Source organism: Otolemur garnettii, unplaced genomic scaffold (assembly GCF_000181295.1).
Source record: "Otolemur garnettii isolate 467f Iridium unplaced genomic scaffold, OtoGar3 scaffold00017, whole genome shotgun sequence".
Lineage (NCBI taxonomy): Eukaryota > Metazoa > Chordata > Mammalia > Primates > Galagidae > Otolemur > Otolemur garnettii.
In genome coordinates this window covers 24149308-24171249 of record NW_003852412.1, presented here as the reverse complement: position 1 = coordinate 24171249, position 21942 = coordinate 24149308, and the positions used below count along the sequence as shown (strand labels likewise).

Below are 21942 nucleotides of genomic sequence, written 5' to 3'. Positions count from 1 at the left end.
AGCAGTTGTGTACTACATACATTGCCTGGTAAAAACAGAATAATCTAATCTTCTTTGTGGAAAATCTTTCTGTCAAATGAAATCTTATTATAAAATGATACAAAGCTATTCCTAGCAAAGTTAAAGGAATGCTCCCTAGCGTCCATTAGCAGATTACAATTCGAATATGGGGCCAGCACAGTGGCTCACTCTGGGAAGCCAAGGAGGATAGAATGCTTGATCTCAGAAGTTGGGAGATAAGCCTGAGCAAGAGTGAGGCCCCAACTTTACTAAAAATAGAAAAACTAGCTGGGTGTTGTGGCAGGTACCTATAGTCCCAACTACTGGGGAGGCTGAGGCAAAAGGATCACTTAAGCCCTAGAGTTTGAAGTTGCTGTGAGCTGTGATGCCACAGCACTCTACCCAAGACAACTAAGTGAGACTCTGTCTCAAAAAAAAAACAAACCAAAAAAAAATTCCACACAATTTCAGTATGTTCAGAATGTAATGCTATGAATATATGGGAAAATATTTTGAGTTACATAATTTAAGCATGCTGTATTTTTTTTAACATCTTCTAATCTGCAAATGCAACTTAATATAATGAGATTCTGGTTAACTGAAGCCACTTCTCTTTTTCCCAGCTTTGTGCCCTCTATTCCAGGCTTAAGAATTTCTGGATATAGGAAAAGGTTAGAAATTGATAAAGCAAAGCCACAATACTGAGTCTGTCTCTCAAGAAACTACAATAGTTCCTTGAATAATGCCATTTTGTGTAACATCATTTTGCCATACTGCTGATGAATAAAAAGATCGATTCCCAGCCTAGGCCACCATGTGGAGTTACCACCTTCTCCCTACGTCTGCTTGGGTTTCCCTGAAGACTTGTTCTCCACCTACATCTCAAAGATGTGCCCATCAGGTGAATCGAGGTGTCTCTGAGGTCCCAGTGTGAGCAAGTATGCCCTGAGCCAAGCTCTGGCCACCCACAACCCTAAACTGTAATAAGCCAGTAAATAATTATCTCACTAGTTTTTATTAATCTTCTAAAAATGTATACATAGCTCACTTTATTTCAATGTTTAAAACTTAAATATTTTGGTCTTTATTTAGAAATCTAGTGATGTTTCTGTAACCAGAAATATACAAGAGAAACTTTAGTCTTGTTTGTATCAATTAGCTTCTATGGTTTTGTTCTGAGTCCTTTTGGTCAAAGTTGCAGTTTCCAAGAACCTACCAACATGATGAGTGGGGACTTACTGTACTGAAACCTAAGAATAGCTATGAGCTAATATCTCATCAAGAAGCCTCTATTTGTCTTCTTTATTGAATAACAACAAAAGTAAAGACCCAGCTCCATAAAAGATCAAAAGGTTACATAGTAAGTATGAATAGGTGTAAAAGGCTTATTCTGAATGACAGCCTACTATCTATAATCTTAGATAAAACCACAGAAAACGGCTTCGTTTCTCTCTCCCGTTGGTGCTTTGTGGGGTTTCTTTCCACTACCCTTTTACAATGACACAAGCAGAGCTCAGCACTTTTGGACATTTTCAGGCACTCAAAGCACCAGACCTACATGAAGTAAAACTTCACATTCGGGCAAAGTTTCTCTCTTTCTCCTAGTTCTTGCTTATCTATGGGCTGGGGAGCCACCCTGGGAGAGAAGTCATGCTATAACCTTTCAGTAGTCCCTCCACCTCCCCTTGGACCTTTCCATCCATTTTCTGTTTCTTCCAGGTTTGGGGCTTTGAGATACGAGAAGAGCCTTGCCTCGCTGTGTTAACCCTTTCTCAGCTAACACTGGCTGAACACCGTGTTTCCATGAAGGCTGCACTCAGATACTTGAGTTTCCACAAAATCAACTTGGGTGTTCCTCAAAAGCTTCAGAATTCCACCCTTAACTATTTTTCAACAGAGACAGTACACTGTCCTGATGATCTTTTAAATTCTTTACTAGCTTCACAGCTAGTCCTGCAAATTCTTCTCACGATGACTCCAATCTGGCTTTTGGACAGCCTTTCTAAACCATAACAGAATGGCAATGGATACCCCACACATCCAAAGTTAACTTGAAAAATGACGTCTCTCCTACACACAGAGGACATACCATCCATGGGAGGATTAAAATTAGGCATCACTTTCTGTGATTCAGATTGAGAAAGACTGCTGGGACATCCACTGGACCCACAGGAATCTGTGCATTCTTTTTTTTTTTTTTTTGGAGACAGAGTCTCACTTTGTTGCCCTCAGTAGAGTGTTGTGGCACCACGGCTCACAGCAACTTCCAACTCTTGGGCTTAAGTGATTCTCTTGCCTCAGCCTCCTGAATAGCTGGGACTGCAGGCACCCACCACAACACCAGCTATATTTTTGTTGCAGTTCTCTTTGCTATTTTAGCTGGCCAGAGCCGGGTTTAAACCCACCACCCTTGGTGTGTGGGGCTGGCACCCTACCCACTGAGCCACAGGTGCTGCCCAGGAATCCCTGCATTCTTATCATTCACACCCCAAATGTAGATAGAACGGTCTGCACCCTTTCTCCTCATTACCATCACAGAAAATCACAGCCAATTTCCCATGTTCCAAATTTTTAAGGAGAGCAGCAGGTCCCAGTCTCTGTGCTCACAGAGCCCTTCCAGCCCCAGGGCGCAGACAGCCATCTCTCCCACTGCATTTTAGGGGGAGCTCATGGAGGCCTGAAAATTTCTCCCCCTCAACAATTGTGTAAGAGTCTCTACACACGCGTACCCATGTGTGCACTGGTAAGTATGTGGGTATATATGAACATGAGTGTCTGCTACAATCTAGACAAAAATATAAGACGGCCATAAGTCTGTGCAATTTAAAATTGCACAGTTTTAAATTGCACATGAACTTTATGGCCACCCTATATATTATTTCCAAATAGGAATATGTTTATTTATAATCAACAAATGTATTATCCAATATTATGCACATTCTAAGGCATTTTTCAAATAGTTAACTTTACATATCTGAATAAACATTTAAACGGTGATGGGGTTTACTCCTCCACTTGAAGGAGTTTTCTTGGAAAGATGAGGAGAGTGAGAGACACCACGAACCTGACTCTTTATTGGCACCGTGTCCACCCTGTATCTGGCACCGTCTCTGATCACCAGCTGCCTCGCTGCATGTTCAGCCACAATCGGCTGTTCTTTATGATCAGACGATATTCGAAATCCAACAGCCACGTCCCCAAACGTGCCAGCAAGCCGGGTTATGTTGATTTGGATGGATCTAATTAGGTTCTGCCCAATAAGAATTGACTGGCGATCGGGGTACAGGGCAAACACGCCGTGGGGGTCCTCATTCGCGTACACCGAAAACCGCGTGATGCACCTCTCGGGATCTAGTTCTGCTCCTCCCTCCACGGACACAAGCTGGATGGAATATTCTTCCTCTACCTCGGGCACATTATCTGGTAGCAAATGAACATCAAAGCTCGCTTCACTCTCTCCATCAGCAATGGTGAAAAATCCAGATGTGGAAGAAAAGTCATCAGTAATATCCAAGGCACTACTTAATTCCCAGTAAACCTGTAAAAACCCAGTAAAAATCACAGGGGAAAAATACAACAAAGTGATTTAAGTAAGTTCCTTGAACCAAAATCCTTTAAATTATGTTTTCTAATTGTGCATCATCATATCCAAAGCCAAACTCTCCAATATATGTCAGTGTGGAAAGTATATTAACTCTTTCAGGCTGTTAGATGCAATGCAATTTGCAGGACAAGATTGCAAAATTATTTCCCCTGCTTCTACAGAAAGTCAGCAGATAATTTAACAATTCAAATCAGAATGTGTTTTTGTTTTTAATTAAAAGATAATTAGCTATAAGACATCAAGGAATTACCATTTTTTTTCAAGAATTCTTGGCCTGCAAACCATAAAGGCTCAAATGAGGAAATACCAATTAATCTCCAATACAGGAAAGAGGTAAGGGGTAAGTGTATAGAGAAATTCCAAAAAAGCAGAGTTTTTTTGTTTTGTTTTGTTTTTGGCCAGGGCTGGGTTTGAATCCGCCACCTCCGGCATGTGGAGCCAGCGCCCTACCCTTTTGAGTCACAGGCACCACCCACAAAAAGCAGGTTTTTTAAAATGTTTTTCAAGTACACAAAGTATGCTGATCTGTTAGCCAAACATCAAGAGGATTACAAAGTTATCCCAAACATTCTCTGTCGATGCATACACAAATGCAACCTCTTAAAAACAGCTGCTAAACAGAAAAAGTATGTCAAGTAAAAGCCCTGAGGAATATTGTTAAGAATTCACAAAAATTATCATTTTACCTTTTTAATTTTTTTATTATTTTTACTTTTTTATTATTTTATTATGCATCACAGCTCACAGCATCCTCAAAGTGTCTCCGTCTCAAGCAATGCTCCTGTGTCAGTCTCCCAAGGCACCCACCACAACACCTGGCTAGTTTTTCTATCTTTAGTAGAGATGAGGGTCTCCCAAGCAGCTGGGAGTACAGGCATCCGCCACAACACCTGGCTAATTTTTCTATATTTAGAAGAGATGGGGTCTCACTCTCATTCAGGCTGTTCTGGAATTCCTGAGTTCAAAGATCCTCTTGCTTCAGCCTCCCAGAGTGCTGGGATTACAGGTATGAGCCACTGCACCTAGCTCACAAAAATTATTAAAAGGCTTAAGTGGGAAAGACTTCATGCTAAGGCAAAAAATGCAATGTAAAATATTTCAGTCCTTCATGAAGAAGTGTGAGGACTGTCTTGCACAGTGGTTTTCAACCCGTGGGTTGGGACACTTTTGGGGGGTCAAATGACCCTTTCACAGGGGTCGCCTAAGACCATCCTGCATATCAGATATTTACATTACAATTCATAACAGGAGCAAAATTATGAAAATAATTTTATGGTTGGGGTCACCACAACATGAGAAACTGTATTAAAGGGTCGAAGCATTAGGAAGGTTGAGAACCACTGTGCTGGAGTAATCCTTACAAATTTAATTCAGGGAGACAGCCAGAGGCCAAGGCCAGCTGAAGAGCCTGAAGGTGCTTAAATGAAGCCCTCCAGTTTCTCGGAAAACTCACACAACTTCAGTTCGTCAAAACTTCCACAATTTCTCTGTCCCTCTTAACCACATTTTGGCAAATTGGTACTCTACTGAGAAAAATCAAATGAAATGTAATACCTTAATTTCTCCGAAGGTGCCCTTGACTCTGTTGACAAAGAACGTGATGAGGAGGGGCCCCTCCAGAGCAGGGGGCTCTGAATACGTCTTCCTAGAGAGAGACTCGGGAGCAAACTGAACAACTCCATTTGGATCACCAAACTTTTGTATCTAAAAAATATAAACAGGGGGCAGAGTAAATAACATATAGAACAACCATGAAAGAGATTACAGTATCCAACAAATTGATACACATAGCAAGTGAGGAAATGAAAGAAACATGGAAATGACATTTCAATGTAACCTCCCAGCTACCTCATTTTTGAAAAACTTCTTCACTACATTGACTGTTGTCTAGAAGAAGTAGGTCCTTATTCGCCAAATATAATGAGAATAACTATTAAGTCAACTACAATTTGTAGAATACAAAAGGATAGTACTCGGATGCCTGAGTTTTGCCTTATTCATCTCACATTTGCTACATTAAACCAGTTAATTTTTGTTAATTTCCTTCTATTAATATGGAGAGAGGCAAAATAGCCATGTGGTAGTTAATTTTATTCAAATTGGCAAGGACATGGTGCCCAGTTGTTTGGTCAAACAGTAGTCTAGGTGTTACTGTGAAGGTATCTGGTAGACATGGTTAACATGTACGATCAGTTGACTCTATGTAACTGAGATTAGCCCTGAGAATGCAGGTGGGCCTCATCTAAACAGTTGAAGGCCTGGAGAAAAAGGAATTTTACCTCAAGACAGTAACTTACAAATCCTGCTTGAGTTTCCATTCTATTTGGCAGTCCCATAAAATTCAAGCTCAAGACCACAACTTCAACTCTTTCCTGAGTTTCTTGCCTGACAGCCTATTCCATGGATTTGGACTTGCCAGACCCCATAATCATGTACGTTGATTTGATTCCTTAAATTCTGTCTGCCTGGTATCTCTTTCTCCCCCTCTCCTATTGATTCTGTTTTTCTAGAAACTCTGACTGCTAAAGAGTCTAAATAAGAGTATTCTCCAGTAGCCTTGGTCCCCAGCCCTTTCTGGCCCTGGTAGACTGAGTAGTTGATATCAAATACATTGAACTCAGGCCTGATCCACCCACATCACTGTGCTATTTGAACAAATAACAATTTTCCTTCAAATAATCTGACTCACAACTAGTTAATAATTTTTATGTTTTGATGACACAGATATCCAGTGGTTTAGGATGATATAATAAATACCTCCTCTCTAAACCCACCAAATATTCTGAAAACACCAAGTCTTCTTGAAGATTGTAAAATAAGTATTTTTTACCATATTACCATGTTTTTGAAAAGTATTACCAACAATCTGGCAGTGCAGTGAACTGACATAGAAACCAGAAAGGTTGACCCATCAGAATTATTATGACTTCATTTGGTTTTGTAAAGTTCATGAGCATATAGCATTTCAGCAAGTGTAAATGTACTTTCTGATCAATCTATTAAATCCAAAATTTTGTGAGAAACATTAAGTCAGACTTACTGTTAATGTAACATCTTTAGCCCTGGAGTCTAATTTAGCTTCCCCTTTCACAAGTTTAAGTTTAACAATGAAAGTCTCTTCAATTTCGATTTCTTCATGAGGATAGATTGTTAGACTTATAGTTCTCTGTCCACTTTCTCCTTCTCCGAAATGGAAGAACCCGCTCACTGGGTCTGCGATGTCTCTGTTCTGTGCTGGTAAGGCTTCCTGAGAATTGGGTCCTGCTATCTCCCAGTTCACCTGCAGGATGGTTTTGTTTTTGATTTTTTAATAGAGATGATCAGTTTTAAGCAAAGAATCATTGCAGGGTATGTAGTACTAAGAAAACATGCACATACACAGGGCTACTGTTCTGGATATCTCAGCAAATCCTTGTTTGATAAACTCTTTTTCTGGATTATAAGCAATATTTGAAATCTACACTATATGCCCACAGAATATCAGTTTCCAAAGAGAAAACTGTTTAATGAGAAGAAAAATATTAATATCTAGTTATTTATCATTACCACAGGACAACAAAGTTGTAAAAATATGTATTAAAAATTTGGAGAGAAATATAAACATTTAAAAATATATACCGTCCTACTATGGTGTACACAGGTTCTACCTTTCAAACCTTACATGTAAGACAACAAAACCACATGAAAAGTCTGCTGGGTGTTGCAGCCTCTTCTAAATATATTTAAATGCTAGTATAAGATGAACAGAAATCTCCTAAGTTGTTCTAAGAAAGAAATGTTAATATAGTAGAACCTCCAGCGTTACGCACCTTGCACTGACCACCTGCTCAAGTTGACCCGACAGGCACCACACATCCGAAGGCCCAGCTCCTTGTGTTGGCCATCTCTGTGTGTTGACCAGTTTGTCATAGTCTCTTGGTGGTCAACTTACAGAGGTTCTACTGTTTGTTTTATAATAAAGGAAGTTTTAAGTTTCTATAACTTGACATTGAATCCCTCTTCTATCATCTATGAAGAAAAAGCACTGAGCACTTCTTTTAGCTTCTTTCTTGATCCTTCACCTGCCTTGGACCCAGATGACTCCCCTCTTAAAACACTGTCCAGTCTTTCTGGGCTTACATGACACGCATGTGATACCCGCTGTCCCTAGTTTTCCTCCTCCTTTACTTCTCAGTCTTCTTTACTGGCTCTCCCTCTGTTGGTCTCTAACTGCTGCAACCTCACATCTCTATCCATCCTCCGTGGGTCCCACAGTTTCAGAGCTTCCCCATGTGACAACACCTTCCACAGCTGTGTCTGCAGCCCTGACCACCCCACAGCACATACTCTGACACTCCGCTGCCTACTTGACCTTGACCCCTGCCCCAGGACATCCATTAGCACTGCAAATACACGTAGCCAAAACAGAACGCTTGATCTTTCCCAAGCTTCTGCATCTCTGCAAAACAGCACTACCATTCATCCGGCTGCTCAAACTAAAATTCTAGGAGATACCCTTGATTCCTCTGTCCCTCAGCCTCCACTGAGCCTGATTATTTTTTCCTCCAAAACCACTCAGTGTCAGCTCACTCCCTGCCATCTCTATGTCCGGCACTGTGCCTGAGTCTCAGTCAGCAACCCCCACAGCAGGGGGCATGGCCTCCCAGCCGCCCTCTCCGCTCCAGTGCTACTGGGCACTGGATTCTTCATGATCCATTTTCCTCAAAGCAGACATAAACCAGCTGTTTCAAATGACAATCTCGTGACTCTACTCCCCATCCTACAACTCTCTAATAGCACCCTATTTGCACTGAGAACGACATCTTTAAACTGGCATAGGAGGTTCTATGTGGTCAAACCCCACTGAAGCCCTGACCACATGGGCCGCTCCACGCCTGAAACACTCTTCAGTGCTCACCCCTCTGACCACTTTCTCAAACCTCACCTTTCAGCTTCAATATCACACCCTCACCACCCACCAGACCACTCACAATTTTATAGAGCCCTTATTGTTATCAGATGATCTTCTTTGTACTTATTAAACTGTTTATTGTTCAACTCTGCTTACTGAAATGAAAACTCTATGAGACAAAAGATAAGGTCAATCTAATACTCCAGCATGTTCCCAGGACTAGGGAAGGGCCTGGCACATATTAACAAAATACTCATTGGATTGATGAATTTTATCAGAATCATTGCCATAATTTCTAACAAGCCCTCAAGAGTTTTCTGAAGACATGTGTATGCCTTGTACATTTTTATGTACCTCACTGGACTCAGAAGTTGCTTTCCACTTACAAGGTAATTAATAAATATTTATTGATTGTAAATAAACATATCAGGGACTAAGAAAATCTAACAGTATACTTGGTCTATCAAAAATTATTTTTAAAATTATGGGGAAAATAACTCTACCTGAATCTCTCCCATGAGTCCTCCGGCCCGCTCCAGCACCAAGGATAAAATCATTGTGGAATTGGGGTTAGGGAGAGAAATTTTGCTTTGATTGAGAAATCTTACAACGCCAAAGGGAGAGTCGTTCTTGGCGATTGTGATTCTGCTCACTAGGTGGCGCCCAAGGACCGCTCCGCCAGTAGCTCCGGTGAGCAGAATCTCAATGGGCTCCTCAAATTCACTGCAGAGCAAGAAGGAGCCATTCTGTGAGACCAAACATGTTAGAGTGCTTGTAAAATCCAAATAACTAGTCATTTCCCAAATTGGTCATACATATTCAGGCACAGTAGTCACACACCAAGTGGCAAGAAGAGGCTGCTCGGCTATACGTGTGAATGATCAACGCCAATGTTATATAACCTACGACAGTTATTAGACTTCCCTGCCCTATTTAAGGGAATTTAATTATGCATAATGTATTCAGGGAGCAAACTGGAGGATGTTCCCACATTCTGATTAGACATTCTAAGTCTAGAGAAACAGAAACTATTATTGCCTCTATTTACAATACAGTAACATACGCAAACACACTGGTCTCCCAGCCCCTTCGCCTGCTCATTACCCTTCCCCCAGGCTCTCACCTGTTGTTTCTCAGGGGGCACATGGATTCCCTAAAGCTCTATTATCAATTCGAAACACATGCCAGGTTGGAACACAACAGTCATGATTTATGTATTCCCATGTTATTTCCCACATTACTAACCTTTCGTTGTCATCAATGATGGAGATATTTATAAAACTTAAGTTTTGTCCATGCTGAAAGGTGACTGAGCTGCCGTGTAGGATGTAATCGACACCTCCAGGAAGGGCAGAGGAGCTCTGTGAGATGAAATCAGCTGTCACGCGGCCATGAGTTCCACGCAGCCTCACCACTGGAATCATGATCAATCCAACATCTTCCTCCACTGTAATGGGAATTGAGAATTAACTGGTCAACCAGATAAAGCCACTACTTTTTATAAGAGTCAGCCAAATTAAATCTGGAAATTAAATAGGACTGGTACAACATAAGTGCTCAATGACAAAATTCACCAGGAATCACTTATCATTTTAAAAAGTGGTTAGTAAAAATTCATGACTTTTCAGTCATTTAGTTGAAATATAAATACAGTATTGTAAGTAAAGGAGATTTATGTTATTTGTAGCTTATGAATGTTTTAAAAGTCAAGATATAAATACAATGCAATTATATTTCAATTCCTATGAAATCTTGTGAATCTGAAAATGGACCCTTAATGTTTCATTTCAACTTAAAAATTACTTTCAAAAATAACTATTTCTTCTTAAGCTATGATAACCTCTCCATATGAAAATATCATTTAGTAGGGTTCACATTAGGTATAGCTATAAATAATGCTGAACTTGTAACAGTAAAAGTGTATTGGCCAAAAATTGCCCACAGATAGCAAATCAGAGAACAGTAAACAGAAAAAATTCAAAGTCTCATTTATTTCTCGATGCCAAAATGCAATATGACTTTTACCAGCTATAGACTGAGCTCACAATACAGTGAGTGGCGTCTTCCTGACAGAGTCATTACACACCAACTCCTAAAGCAATTTCTGATAAACATTAACATGGCTAGATAACCAAAGAATATCTTCATTGGTAATGAAGCCAATAAGTTAATTGTAGCAACAAGACAACACATTTATTTTTAAAGTTACATTCATAATCTGCCTTTGAATAAAATCATTTCCTAGAAAAAGGCAGCTATCTCTTCCTACCCAGGAAGGAATAAAACCTCATTCCGTATTTCTTTTAAATATTTAGCTGTATTTAGCTTCTACCAGAGGAAATAATTGGCAAAATTGTCTAAGTTCCTACTAGGAACTGTTTTAAGAAAGCAAGATCAGGCTCGGCACCTGTGGCTCAAGCGGCTAAGGCGCCAGCCACATACACCTAAGGTGGCAGGTTCGAATCCCCAGCCCGGGCCCACCAAACAACAATGATGGCTGCAACCAAAAAATGGCCAGGCGCTGTGGCGGGCGCCTGTAGTCCCAGCTACTTGGGAGGCTGAGGCAGGAGACTCGCTTGAGCCCAGGAGTTGGAGGTTGCTGTGAGCTGTGATGCCATAGCACTCTACCCAGGGGGATAGCTTGAGGCTCCATCTCAAAAAAAAAAAAAAAGAAAAAAGAAAGCAAGATCAAAGATCTAGATACAACCTGTATCTACAATCCAGTAAAATGTTAACTCCAGAGATGATTATTCATCAGAAAGTGAATGTTCACTGATTTCTGATGTGAAATTAAGTATGCATAAATTAGAAAGATTTTCATTAAAATGTTTGGAACAGAAACATTTTGATAATCTTAAGTTTAAACATAATTTTTCCAGATTGCTTTGTTCCTAATCATTTAATTTTGCCAATCACAGCAAGGTTCAAGACTACCCAAAGGTAACAAAAAGTCTATTTGCAAAATAAGCAAATAAATAAATGTAAAGGTATATGTGGAAACACACAAAGCAAACCAAGAAAATTTACATATGGGAAGTCAAACTGAACACCATGCTTAGCTACTCTGTAATTCAGAGCGTTAGTAAACTAACTTGGAAGGAAGTAACTGAACATACCTTCAAAAGCCGTATACTTTGGGTCAAATTCAATGATGCCCTCTGCATTATCACTTTTCATTATTGTGATTCGAACAATAGAGATGTTTCCTATTTCAGGAGGTTGATCTATTTGAAGTCCATTTTCTTGGATGGTAAAATCATACCCTCTGGCAAAGTCATACAAAATAAAAAATTAAAATAAAATAATAAAACAGGGTGAAGAAATACATAATTCCTTAGCATGAATTGAACAGTTCTTTTAGCTCCTCTAACTTCATTCTAGTAAGTATTTAATACTTTCGAAGATCCTCAACACTAAGACACTCTTTATTTTCTGGAATGATATTTTGAAACAGATTACTGTGCTGCTCTTAATCATCAGTCCCTGCATAAAACCAAAAATAATAAAAAGTTACTAAACTTGGACAATGGGACAGGAAATTAGGAAGAAGCTACCATAATATACGCTTTGGGGGATCATGCTGAAGAAAATGCTTAGTGATAGGCTTAGTGTACTCAGAGATAGTAAATCAGCAGGGCTGGAGATTTGCAGTGCTAGCTTAAGAGGGATACTTTAAAGAAACAGTGACTGTCACGTCTAAAATTTCAAGCTAAATCAAGATTCAAGAGAGCAATTTCTATGGAAACCAATTATAATCAATGCCTCTATTCTTTAATATAGATGGTAGTTTACATATGTAATGACATATTCCTGCAAAAGCAGTTTTAGTAGATTAATATCATTCCCATCAAACAAATATTTTGACTTTCAGTGCTTTTCGTGACTATAATTCCTGAAGTTAAAAAGGGTACAAAAACATTTCACCCTTCCTTTGGTTCCCAAGTTATATTTACCTAGTATTCATACTTTACCTAGTGTTAAAGGGTAGCACACTAGTCAATTATATATAAGACAAAATTAGAATGTTCAGGATTGATACATTAAATAATGAAGGCTGCTGTTATCAGTGGTCTGAGATGGGCTGTAGACTGGTGATCAGTTATGTAGACCATAACTGAACACCAAGGCACTTTTCTAACAACTAGGATAAAGGAGAAACATACTGAGTTTTACTACTTTTGTTTTCAAATCAAAAGAGGCCTAGATATGTATCTGGAAGTAAAAACATGTTTTCCCACAATCTCCAAGCCCTAGTTAGTCAAAAACACACATATAATCTCACGTTTCACGAGCTACTTTTATCAAATTGCACTTATTTAATTAAAATAGTTAGTGACCAGCTCAAATTTGAACATATTTACAGAGAGCACAAATTCATTCCTATTGCCAGACACAGGCACATTTATGAGAAACTTAAAGTTTGGAGTATAAAGCCCCACAATATGTTTTTCTCAGATAGGATGATATGCATGCTACCTAAGCCACTGCGATGGCGGCCACTGTTATCCAAAATAGCCATTACAGGGCAGGCACTGCTGGCCAGCCCCAGCAGGTCTGGATGGCCTGGGTGTACCACCTAGAATTGTTTATTCACATCTAGGCCTCTGTTACAGATAATGTCAGGGAACTGGATGCTCCAAGGACCCTGTGCTGAGTTATACACTTAGTAAAGCACTGATGACCTATAAATTTAGTGTGGGGTAGGAATACTATATGATGAATAACATAACACTTATGATGCGGGAATATTTTGTAACTCTGTATATGCTCAGTGTATACTAAGATGATTAGTGACAATGCTGCCTCTTGTTCCTATGAGAATATCAAGGTAACAAAGGAAACAGGAGAACACCAGCTCTGTGAGGAACTGCCCTGCTGTTCTCCAGAACTGCTGAATTTTCTGTAAACAGACCTGAAACTTGCTCTCTCAACTGCCTCTCTGTTGATAGGCTTGAATTCAACAGAAAATTGGGATTCACTGGTCCAGCCACAAGTGAAGTATTTTAGTTTAAAAAGTTTTCAAGGCATGATATTTATAATACAAATGCAAAAACAATTTTTCGCCAGACAAATATCTTTGACACTTCTATAAATGCAAACTTTATTCTAGCTGACGTTCCCTCTTATCTGCTGTCTGTGCAGAGGTGCCTGTCTGCTGTGGGTATTTGGGTGTGCTGTACTGTTTTCTCCCTTATCACATCTGTCCCACAGGGACTCGGTACGGTGAATTCTTGATCTTCACTGAAAACGCCTGCACATTAATGGCCAAATGTCTTTGACTCAACTCCACCCACTACTCCTCCCCGCCCCCACCATGTAAAACTGCAAGAGGGCAAGTATCCATCTCTTTCACACAGAGAAGACAATACAACTTTCACAGGTACCAAGGAGAGGAACTCTCTGTTCCAGCCCTTCCACAGGTATGGAAATAAGGAAAAGCAAATTCGGACACATTAGCTAACTTTGTCTTAGAAAACTGTTAGGCTATTTCCTTGCTTAGAAGCCCACATCATGTTCAGTTCCCTGGCTGCCCAGAAACAAGCTTTCTGCTTTCAACTTCCAGGAGGAAAAGTTGTATTTTAGAAAATTGCAAAAAAAAAAAAAGAACAACCACCAAAAAAAATCAGTCCTTGTCATAATTTCCCTTGTATGCCCTGTTTTAATTCCCTCAACTCTAAGAAACAGTAGGGACAGAACTTCAGTATTAACCTCCACACATAGAGACTGGCTCTACAGCTTTGCTTTCTCTCTCTCACTTTTTCTCATTTTTTTTTCTAATTTCTTTTTTCCCTTTACCTTCCCTGAAGTTCCACCTTTGTAATTGCTACAGAAAATTCCTCAGGGCCTTCAGGACGGTCATCATTAAGGATCTCCACGTGCAGACTCTTCCCCATCTCCCCTGCTTCAAAGAGGAGCTCCCCAGCAGCGGAAACAAAATCCAAGCCTGCTTCCGCCGTTCCGCTCACAGTCTCATACCAGAGTCTCACCAGGCCAAAGTAGCCGCCAGAACGGACGATTGTGATGTTAACCTATGCAGAAAGCATTTTCTATTTGATTTGGAAAATCATCTAGCAGACAGTATTGTCTCTAATTAAAGATTCTGTATACCAGGATTATGTTAAAATTACGTTATTAGTTTAAAAACATTATAGAGGTTATATGTTAAAATAATGATGTTAGAAGTGAATTAATTAGCTTGTGGGAAAAAACTCTCTGGAATAGAAACAAAGGAGCATTTTGAAGATCAGTATCAAAAACAAAAATAATAGGTCGCGAGTGGTGGCTCACACCTATAATCCTAGCACTCTGGGAGGTCAAGGCAGATATCAATAGCTTGAGCTCAGAAGTTCAAGACCAAGCTGAGCAAGAGCACGACCCTGCCACTATTAAAAATGGAAAAGCCAGCTGGGCATCATAGCAGGCCCCTGCATTCTCCAGCTACTCAGGAGGCAAGAGGATCACTTCAGCCCAAGAGTCTGAGGTTGCTGTGAGCTATGATGCCACAGTGGCACTGCAGCCTGGGCAGAAGAGTGAGCTTCTGTCTCAAAAACAAGCAAACAAACAAAAAAACCTAGAAGACAAATGATGCTAAAATTTTTAAACATTTCACGCTATACCCTCTGTGCTTCTTCTGACACTCGAATTTGCTCCTGTGAAAAGGCAAATCGGCCATAGGGAGAGTCGCTGGCCACCATGGTAATGTTGGCAGTGCTGCCGGAGGCACTCAGAACCCCTCCCTCGCTGACCGCAGTCAGCTGAAACTCATAGAAACACTTCTCCTCTGGTATATCATCATTCAATGCCTAGAGAAAGACAAAAAAACTCAATTAATGGTAGAATCTGTAAAACTTTAAGAAAAACACCTGTCACCTAAACAACAGACCATAATATTAACCTGCTCCCTGCCCCCCACACACACACATGCACACAGATCAAAGGGCATAAGAGAACCAGCTGACCCCAGTACCTGTATCAAGACAACGGCCGCAGACTGTCCGTCTCGCATTGTCAGTTTTCCTGAGGTCTCAGCAAATTCTCCCATGGAAGGAGGGAATATCCCCCACAACACTGTGACCTCCCCCCAGATCCCTGGGCCACGAACAAGGCTACAACAATACACAAATGTAGATTCAGTACATTTCCTAAACATTTGCTGTGTCTTTATTTTTTCATTTATTTCAAGAAAATTGTGCTTTTAAATAACCTCATCTACCATCTATAAATAGAAAGAAAGCCTTAAAATCCTAAGATAGGGTGGTGCCTGTGGCTCAAGGAGTAGGATGCTGGCCCCATATCCCAGGGGTGGCGGGTTCAAGCCCAGCCTCGGCCAAAACTGCCAAAAAAAAAAAAAAAAGCATTTATTAAGGGATGGCGCCTGTGGTTAATCTATTTTGATAAGAATAGTGACAAAAATTGATCACCAAAGGTATAAAGTTTAAAGGAATAACAGCATTTATAGATTTTTTCACTTAACACATAAGGTACACAATATAAACAGCTTAAGAAAGTTCCTTAAAGAAGAGAAAGCATTTCATACCTGCACGAGCTAACGGAAAAGGATAAACTCCTTAGCTCTGGATAAAAAGCAAAGCATCATCTTTGCTTCCCAGGAAGAAAATGCGGGAGAAAGAAATCTGTCTGTGTGGTGGGCCCCATTTTAGACCACTTAGCAGCAAAATGTTGACCTTGACAATTTTCTAAGAAACAACTTTGTAGCTAAGGCGCACACGCCTACAGAGATGAGCTAACTCTCTGCTATCACATGTGTAGTGACAAAACAGGAAAGAAAGGGTGGATCTTCTGATCCTAAGTCCACGTGCATCCCCTGACACGGGCCGTGAAAATCACCCCGGAATCAGAAACTTCCTCACCATCTAACTTCAAGGTAGCCAGAGATTTTCAGCTTCTCCCCCAAATTTGTCTACCCTCCATGTGTTGCCATATATAAAAAGATAATGCTTAAAGACTATGTATGTACTGATAATGATGTATTTAAGACAACTTATTTAAATAAAACTCCAGAACCCTCACACAGGCAAAGAAAAATCATGGAGCCCTTACCTGATGACAGCAGTACCATTATATTTTGCTGAGGGTTCCCCAATGAGGATGTGCCTGGATGACGGAGCTATCCCAACTTCTCCGGATGCTCCTGTATCTCCTCGAATGATTATTGATGCGCTACCTACATTGAAGATGATATGTACCAGCAAACACGTGTGGGCACTAAGCATATGCCCGGCCACGCATAGCGAGGTGCTGAAGACCTGAGGCGAATAACTCGCCCAGCATCAGACTTTCACAAAAGGGGCAGGAGAAAGTGCACGATAATTTCGCTATCACTCCCATGCAAAGCAAGTGCTCCTCTTCCATCTGCATTAATTTGCTTCTATGATAACAATTTTGCAGCTCACTGCAATTGCCTATGTGATTATGTCAAATGGCTATGTGGCAAAAGCAGGAATTCTTGGGGTTATTATTATTTCTAATTTTCTGATTCTACCAATTCACTGTATTTATAAAACTGTGTCAAATATTTCTAAAAATGGAAATTAAACATGTTATCAAGTATTTGACAATCCATATAATAATTTAAAAGTAACTTTAAGAAAATTGTTTCCAGAAGCACAGGGTCTCCTGAAACAAACAGCTGGGTGACTGTGCTCTCACTTTCTTTGGCAAAGGATTAATGAAATGGAGAGGACTTGGTCCTATGCAAACATCACAGTTAGACAGAAAGGTAAGGATTTTTTTATACTGATAAATAATTCACCCTGATCCACTGACTATTCTCCTTGTGTCTAGTTAGCCTATGTGACCTCAACCCTGTCATTTTAACAACTGTTAACGATGTAGGCAACTGCAAGGACACAAGACTCATAGAAGAATACGGCACAATGATTCGATTCCTTGTCAGGCTTGCTGGAAAAGTATTCTAGATAAAAATGCAGAAAGAATAACTACCTTAAGTGCCTACAGTGATACTGTCTACAATTTTTGGAATGTCCTTGCCATGGAATCTGCTGTTAGCCACAGACTTCCTCACTGGATGGGAGTTCTTGACGGCAAAGAAAGAAAGGTAACACTAACCAAGCTTTCATACTCAAGGTTCTGAACCACGTGTATGGTTATTACTGTGTTTAGCACAATAAAAATGCTTTAGTTTTAAATCCAAGAAACAAATCCTCACGTGGACCTTTAACAAATGGGAATCACAATGCTTGTGTCTGAAATGTGAAAAGACCTAAATAACTACTTTCAGGCCAAAACAGGCACAGGGAGGCTGCAGTACCAAACACATTAATGTAGTAAATTTTAAAATAACATGTTTTTACAAAAGTAATATGTGATCATTGTAAACACATATAGAAAATATAGGTAATCAAAAACCACCACTAGCATTACATGTAAGTAATTCTAAACTCAGGTAAGACTTGTAATGACAAAAGTGGAATTACACTGAGCACACATTACACTGTGAAGACTGTTACGGCAACATAACAATTAGTCTTAATTTTTAATGTCATCGAGAGTTTTGCTGCTACATTATTACAATAATTGTTACATAGTGTTCTATCACTTTCACCAGCTTCTTACTGTTAACTTAGGAAGCTTCTATCTTTTCTTTTATATTTTATAAACATTACTACCATGAACATCTTTGTTAAAAAATGAAAACCACACAGCTAAGCAATGGGAAATTTTGACCTCAATCTTACTAATATTGGGTATTATAATTTTAATTATAAAAATTCCTTACCTTCAACATGTTATAACAAACATTTTAGGAATTACAAATCCTCACATTGCCTATCTTCTATAACTACTGAATCACTGGTTACATTTTGGTGACAGCCTACTTTTGAAATTCCAAAAATGTTAATTTCTCTTACCTTTTACCGGAGATATTTCTACCTCATCAACTGACATCAGCTGAATGGTGAAACGCCTGTCCTCCTCCAGCAGGGTGTGCTGCAGAGCACGCAGCTCTATGGTCTTCTCGGCTTCAGTCTACATCAGATGAGAGGAACAGCAAATAGTCCAGATCAGCAAAGCCAGTTTTGGAAAGATCCCATTAGCAGACTACAGCCTACCTCCATGAGTATTTTTTAAGTGTATGCTTTTTGTTTCCTAGAATTATGGGTTGCGTATGGGTTTCCACCTACGCAAAATTACAATATAAAAATCACCTAAGTTCCTCTTAGGTTTCTTAATGGCAAAACTGGAAAAATATTTAGAACAACCCCTAATTTTACTAAAAATTTTTAATCATTGAGAACAGAACCTTTTAAAGAGAGCTAAATGGTTACACCAAAATGTAAACAGACAGCTATCACAGGTTTAATCCTTGTAAGGAACAGTTAGCTCCATTTAAAAAAAAAAAAAAAAACAAAGTATGGACGACCTTGAATTACAGTTGTGGGGGCAACCACCAGACCCCAGAAGGCTCATGCTGCTCATCCTCATGGTCATTTAACTCACAGCAGGTCTTACTGCTGTCCAGTTAGCAAAGGCACCTTCTAGGTAACAAAGCCTCTGAAGGCAGCAACTCATAAGAAAGAAAATGGGGTGTTTCCATCCAGGAACCTGCTTTTTCTGTACATTTTTGGTACATTTCAGTTTTCTTTTAGCTTCACCTTTGAGATTTTATTTTTCTTTGTTTTTGTACAGGCCCAACTTGTTTCTTGCTGAATTTATTTCTAGTTACTTTATACACTTTTTCCTACAGTTCATTTGTTCTCATTACTGCTAAGACAAAAAAAGCGTGATTGATTTTCTTTTTCATTAAATTCTTTTTTCTCGGATCTTGGGTGCACAGTCTGACTTGGTCCTGCTCCTGAACTGGACAGTAGATGGTCTCTTTTATTTTTATTTATTCTTTTTGTCACCTTCATCCACCCATTTCTTTTTCTAACTTTTCTTGTTTCTTAAGCTTTAAAAAAAATTTTCTTACTCCATCAGTAAGCTGGAATATCTGCCCATTTCAATCCCATTCTTCAAAAGTCTTTGTTTCTCGACTTGCACTCTTAAACGCATGTCTGCTTCTTAATGTTTCTTCAGCAAACACGACTGAGCTTATCCATGTTTCTGAATGCAGATTTAATTTATTTTTTTCATTGCTGTGGGGATTCTGTGGTTTGCATTTCTACAATTTGCAATATTTATCTAACAATGGTTATTTACTATCACAAATCACATTGTCATGAACTTTTTGTGCAGACTTCTTTGGATGTATAGTGATTTCTCCAAGGTGCTACTGATTTTATGTACAACTGATTCTCGTTGTCCTCGGATTCCCTATTTGTGAATGTGTCTGCTTACAAAACTTTATTTGTAACCCCAAAATCATTACTCAGGTATTTCTGTGGTCGTTTGCAGGCTTGTGCATACTGGCAAAAACTTGGAGTCCAACGTGTTTTTCCCACTAAATAAGCATTATAACTCATGCCTGAATGAAGCTTATCTAACACATACATTTTCTCCTTATGGTCCATCACAGCTTTCTTCTGCTTAGAAATACCAGATTTTAGTGCTATCCTTGGAAGTAATTTTAAACAGTGAAGTTATCAGCAAAAAGAACCAGAATAAAAAAAGTGTCACTACACAGACACTAAAAAGGACATTTGTTTACAGTGTGAGAGCTGAAACAAAAAGTCAAGGTGTTGCCTTGTTGAACCTGGGAATGTGTCAAATTTTTCACACTTTTCGTGTCCCCGAGTGACCATGAAAACACCAGCAACACTTTTGTTTTTGCATCTGTTTTTGAAACAGGGTCTTGCTCTGTCACCCACACTAGAATAAAGTGGTACAACCGTAGGTCACCATAGCTTCAAATTCCTGGGCTCAAGGGATCCTCCTGCCTCAGGCCCCAAGTAGCTAAGATTACAGGCATATGCCACTGTGTCTGGCTGATTTTATTTTTGTTTTAGGTATTTTTTTTTTTTGAGACAAAGTCTCACGTTGTCATCCTCAGTAGAGTGCCGTGCTGTCATAGTTCACAGTAACCTCAAACTCATGGGCTCAAGTGATTCTCTGGCCTCAGCCTCCCTAGTAGCTGGGACTATAGGCACCTGCCACAACGCCCGGCTCTTTTTCTTTCTTTCTTTTTTTTTTGTTTAGCAGGCCCCAGCCGGGTTTGAACCCACCAGCCCTGGAGCTTGTGGGCAGTGCCCTAACCACTGAGATATGGGCACCCAGCCTGGCTGATTTTTTAATTTTAACTTTTTGGAGAGACAGGAATCTTTCTTTGTTGCCCAGGCTTGTCTTGAACTCTCGGCCTTCAGCAATTCTCCTGCCTTGACCTGACAAACTACTGGGATTACAGGTGCGAGCTATTGCTCCTGTCCAAAAAATACTGATGTCAGTGGTTACAAATAAATTTTCATGAGTAGGCAAATTTACAAATGAGCAGTAAGGATGGACGGTACCATGAATCACAAGAATCAACTACTTTGTCCACGTATATTGCCCTCTTCCTACTGTGTGAGACAGCTCTTCATATCATCTGACCTCCAGCTCTCAAAGCTCTACAACCAGTCATGAGAAAAAGGGCGACTACACATGGACATTCTTGATTAATGTTTATAAATGACAGTAATAAACATTCTGGGATTAAAAGGTGATGAGATAGCTTCAAAGGGGAATAAGTTCAGAACATGTCTTCTGTTAGAGATTCAAAATGGACTTAAGTATATTCTCCTAAATAATCCCAGCATAGTAAGAGCCAGAACTGTTGATCTCAATCAGTGTCTCACCAAATCCATTTGAACATGGCCTCCTTTTTTCTTTAAAGTTTAGAACAGTTATTACTATTCTGCTACACTGCACTGCACAGCAGCGGTTTAGGGAACGCCACACAGCCCATTTCAGGAAAATAGAAATACAAATTGTTTCTTAGCTTTTTGCAATTCAATTCAATTAAGTTTTTAATCACCCAGTGTAGAAAAGGAGATGCGTTTTACTCCTCTCCTTCGTGGAGGGAGCAACCTGCTCCTCTATTCAAATGTCCCTAAATGACAACTATTGTACAAAGCCCATTCTAAGTGACAGGGCATTTGTTAGTCTCATCACAAACATCCTCTCATGTATTCTCACAGCCCTTGATCAGGTTAAGGCATTATTATCCTCGTTTTGCAGCCAGGAAACCGAGTGTCAGAGAAATTAATTCTCCTGAAGTCACAGAGCATTAAATGGTAGAGTGAAGATGTGCAGTGGACTCCAGCTGGCTAGAAAACCTGTGTCCTTTTACTTTTCAGTGGCTACTTCCATATCACAAGGGAAGAAAGGAAAGTAGATGAAAATGACACAGACACAGGCGGCAGGCGAAGTCAGCCTCAGTGCACACTCCAGAGCGGGGAGCTAGAGTGAGCAGTTGAGGGCACACTCCAGAGCGGGGAGCTAGAGTGAGCGGTCGAGGGCACACTCCAGAGCGGGGAGCTAGAGTGAG

At 39.9% G+C, this 21942-nt stretch overlaps 1 protein-coding gene across 1 annotated transcript in view; it reads right to left on the bottom strand.

Moving 5' to 3' along the window:
- The window catches only part of ADGRV1 (adhesion G protein-coupled receptor V1), a 552089-nt gene that overhangs the window by 343338 nt on the left and 186809 nt on the right, over positions 1-21942 (bottom strand). Inside the window, exons 60-70 of the mRNA XM_012802802.2 lie at positions 18389-18506; positions 16557-16680; positions 15463-15601; positions 15113-15298; positions 14292-14524; positions 11612-11760; positions 9741-9942; positions 8999-9218; positions 6645-6884; positions 5159-5308; positions 3065-3538 (exon numbers count right to left, since the gene is read on the bottom strand). Of these exons, the coding sequence (XP_012658256.2) occupies positions 3065-3538; positions 5159-5308; positions 6645-6884; positions 8999-9218; positions 9741-9942; positions 11612-11760; positions 14292-14524; positions 15113-15298; positions 15463-15601; positions 16557-16680; positions 18389-18506 (2235 nt within the window). The remainder of the gene's footprint in view (positions 1-3064; positions 3539-5158; positions 5309-6644; positions 6885-8998; positions 9219-9740; positions 9943-11611; positions 11761-14291; positions 14525-15112; positions 15299-15462; positions 15602-16556; positions 16681-18388; positions 18507-21942) is intronic.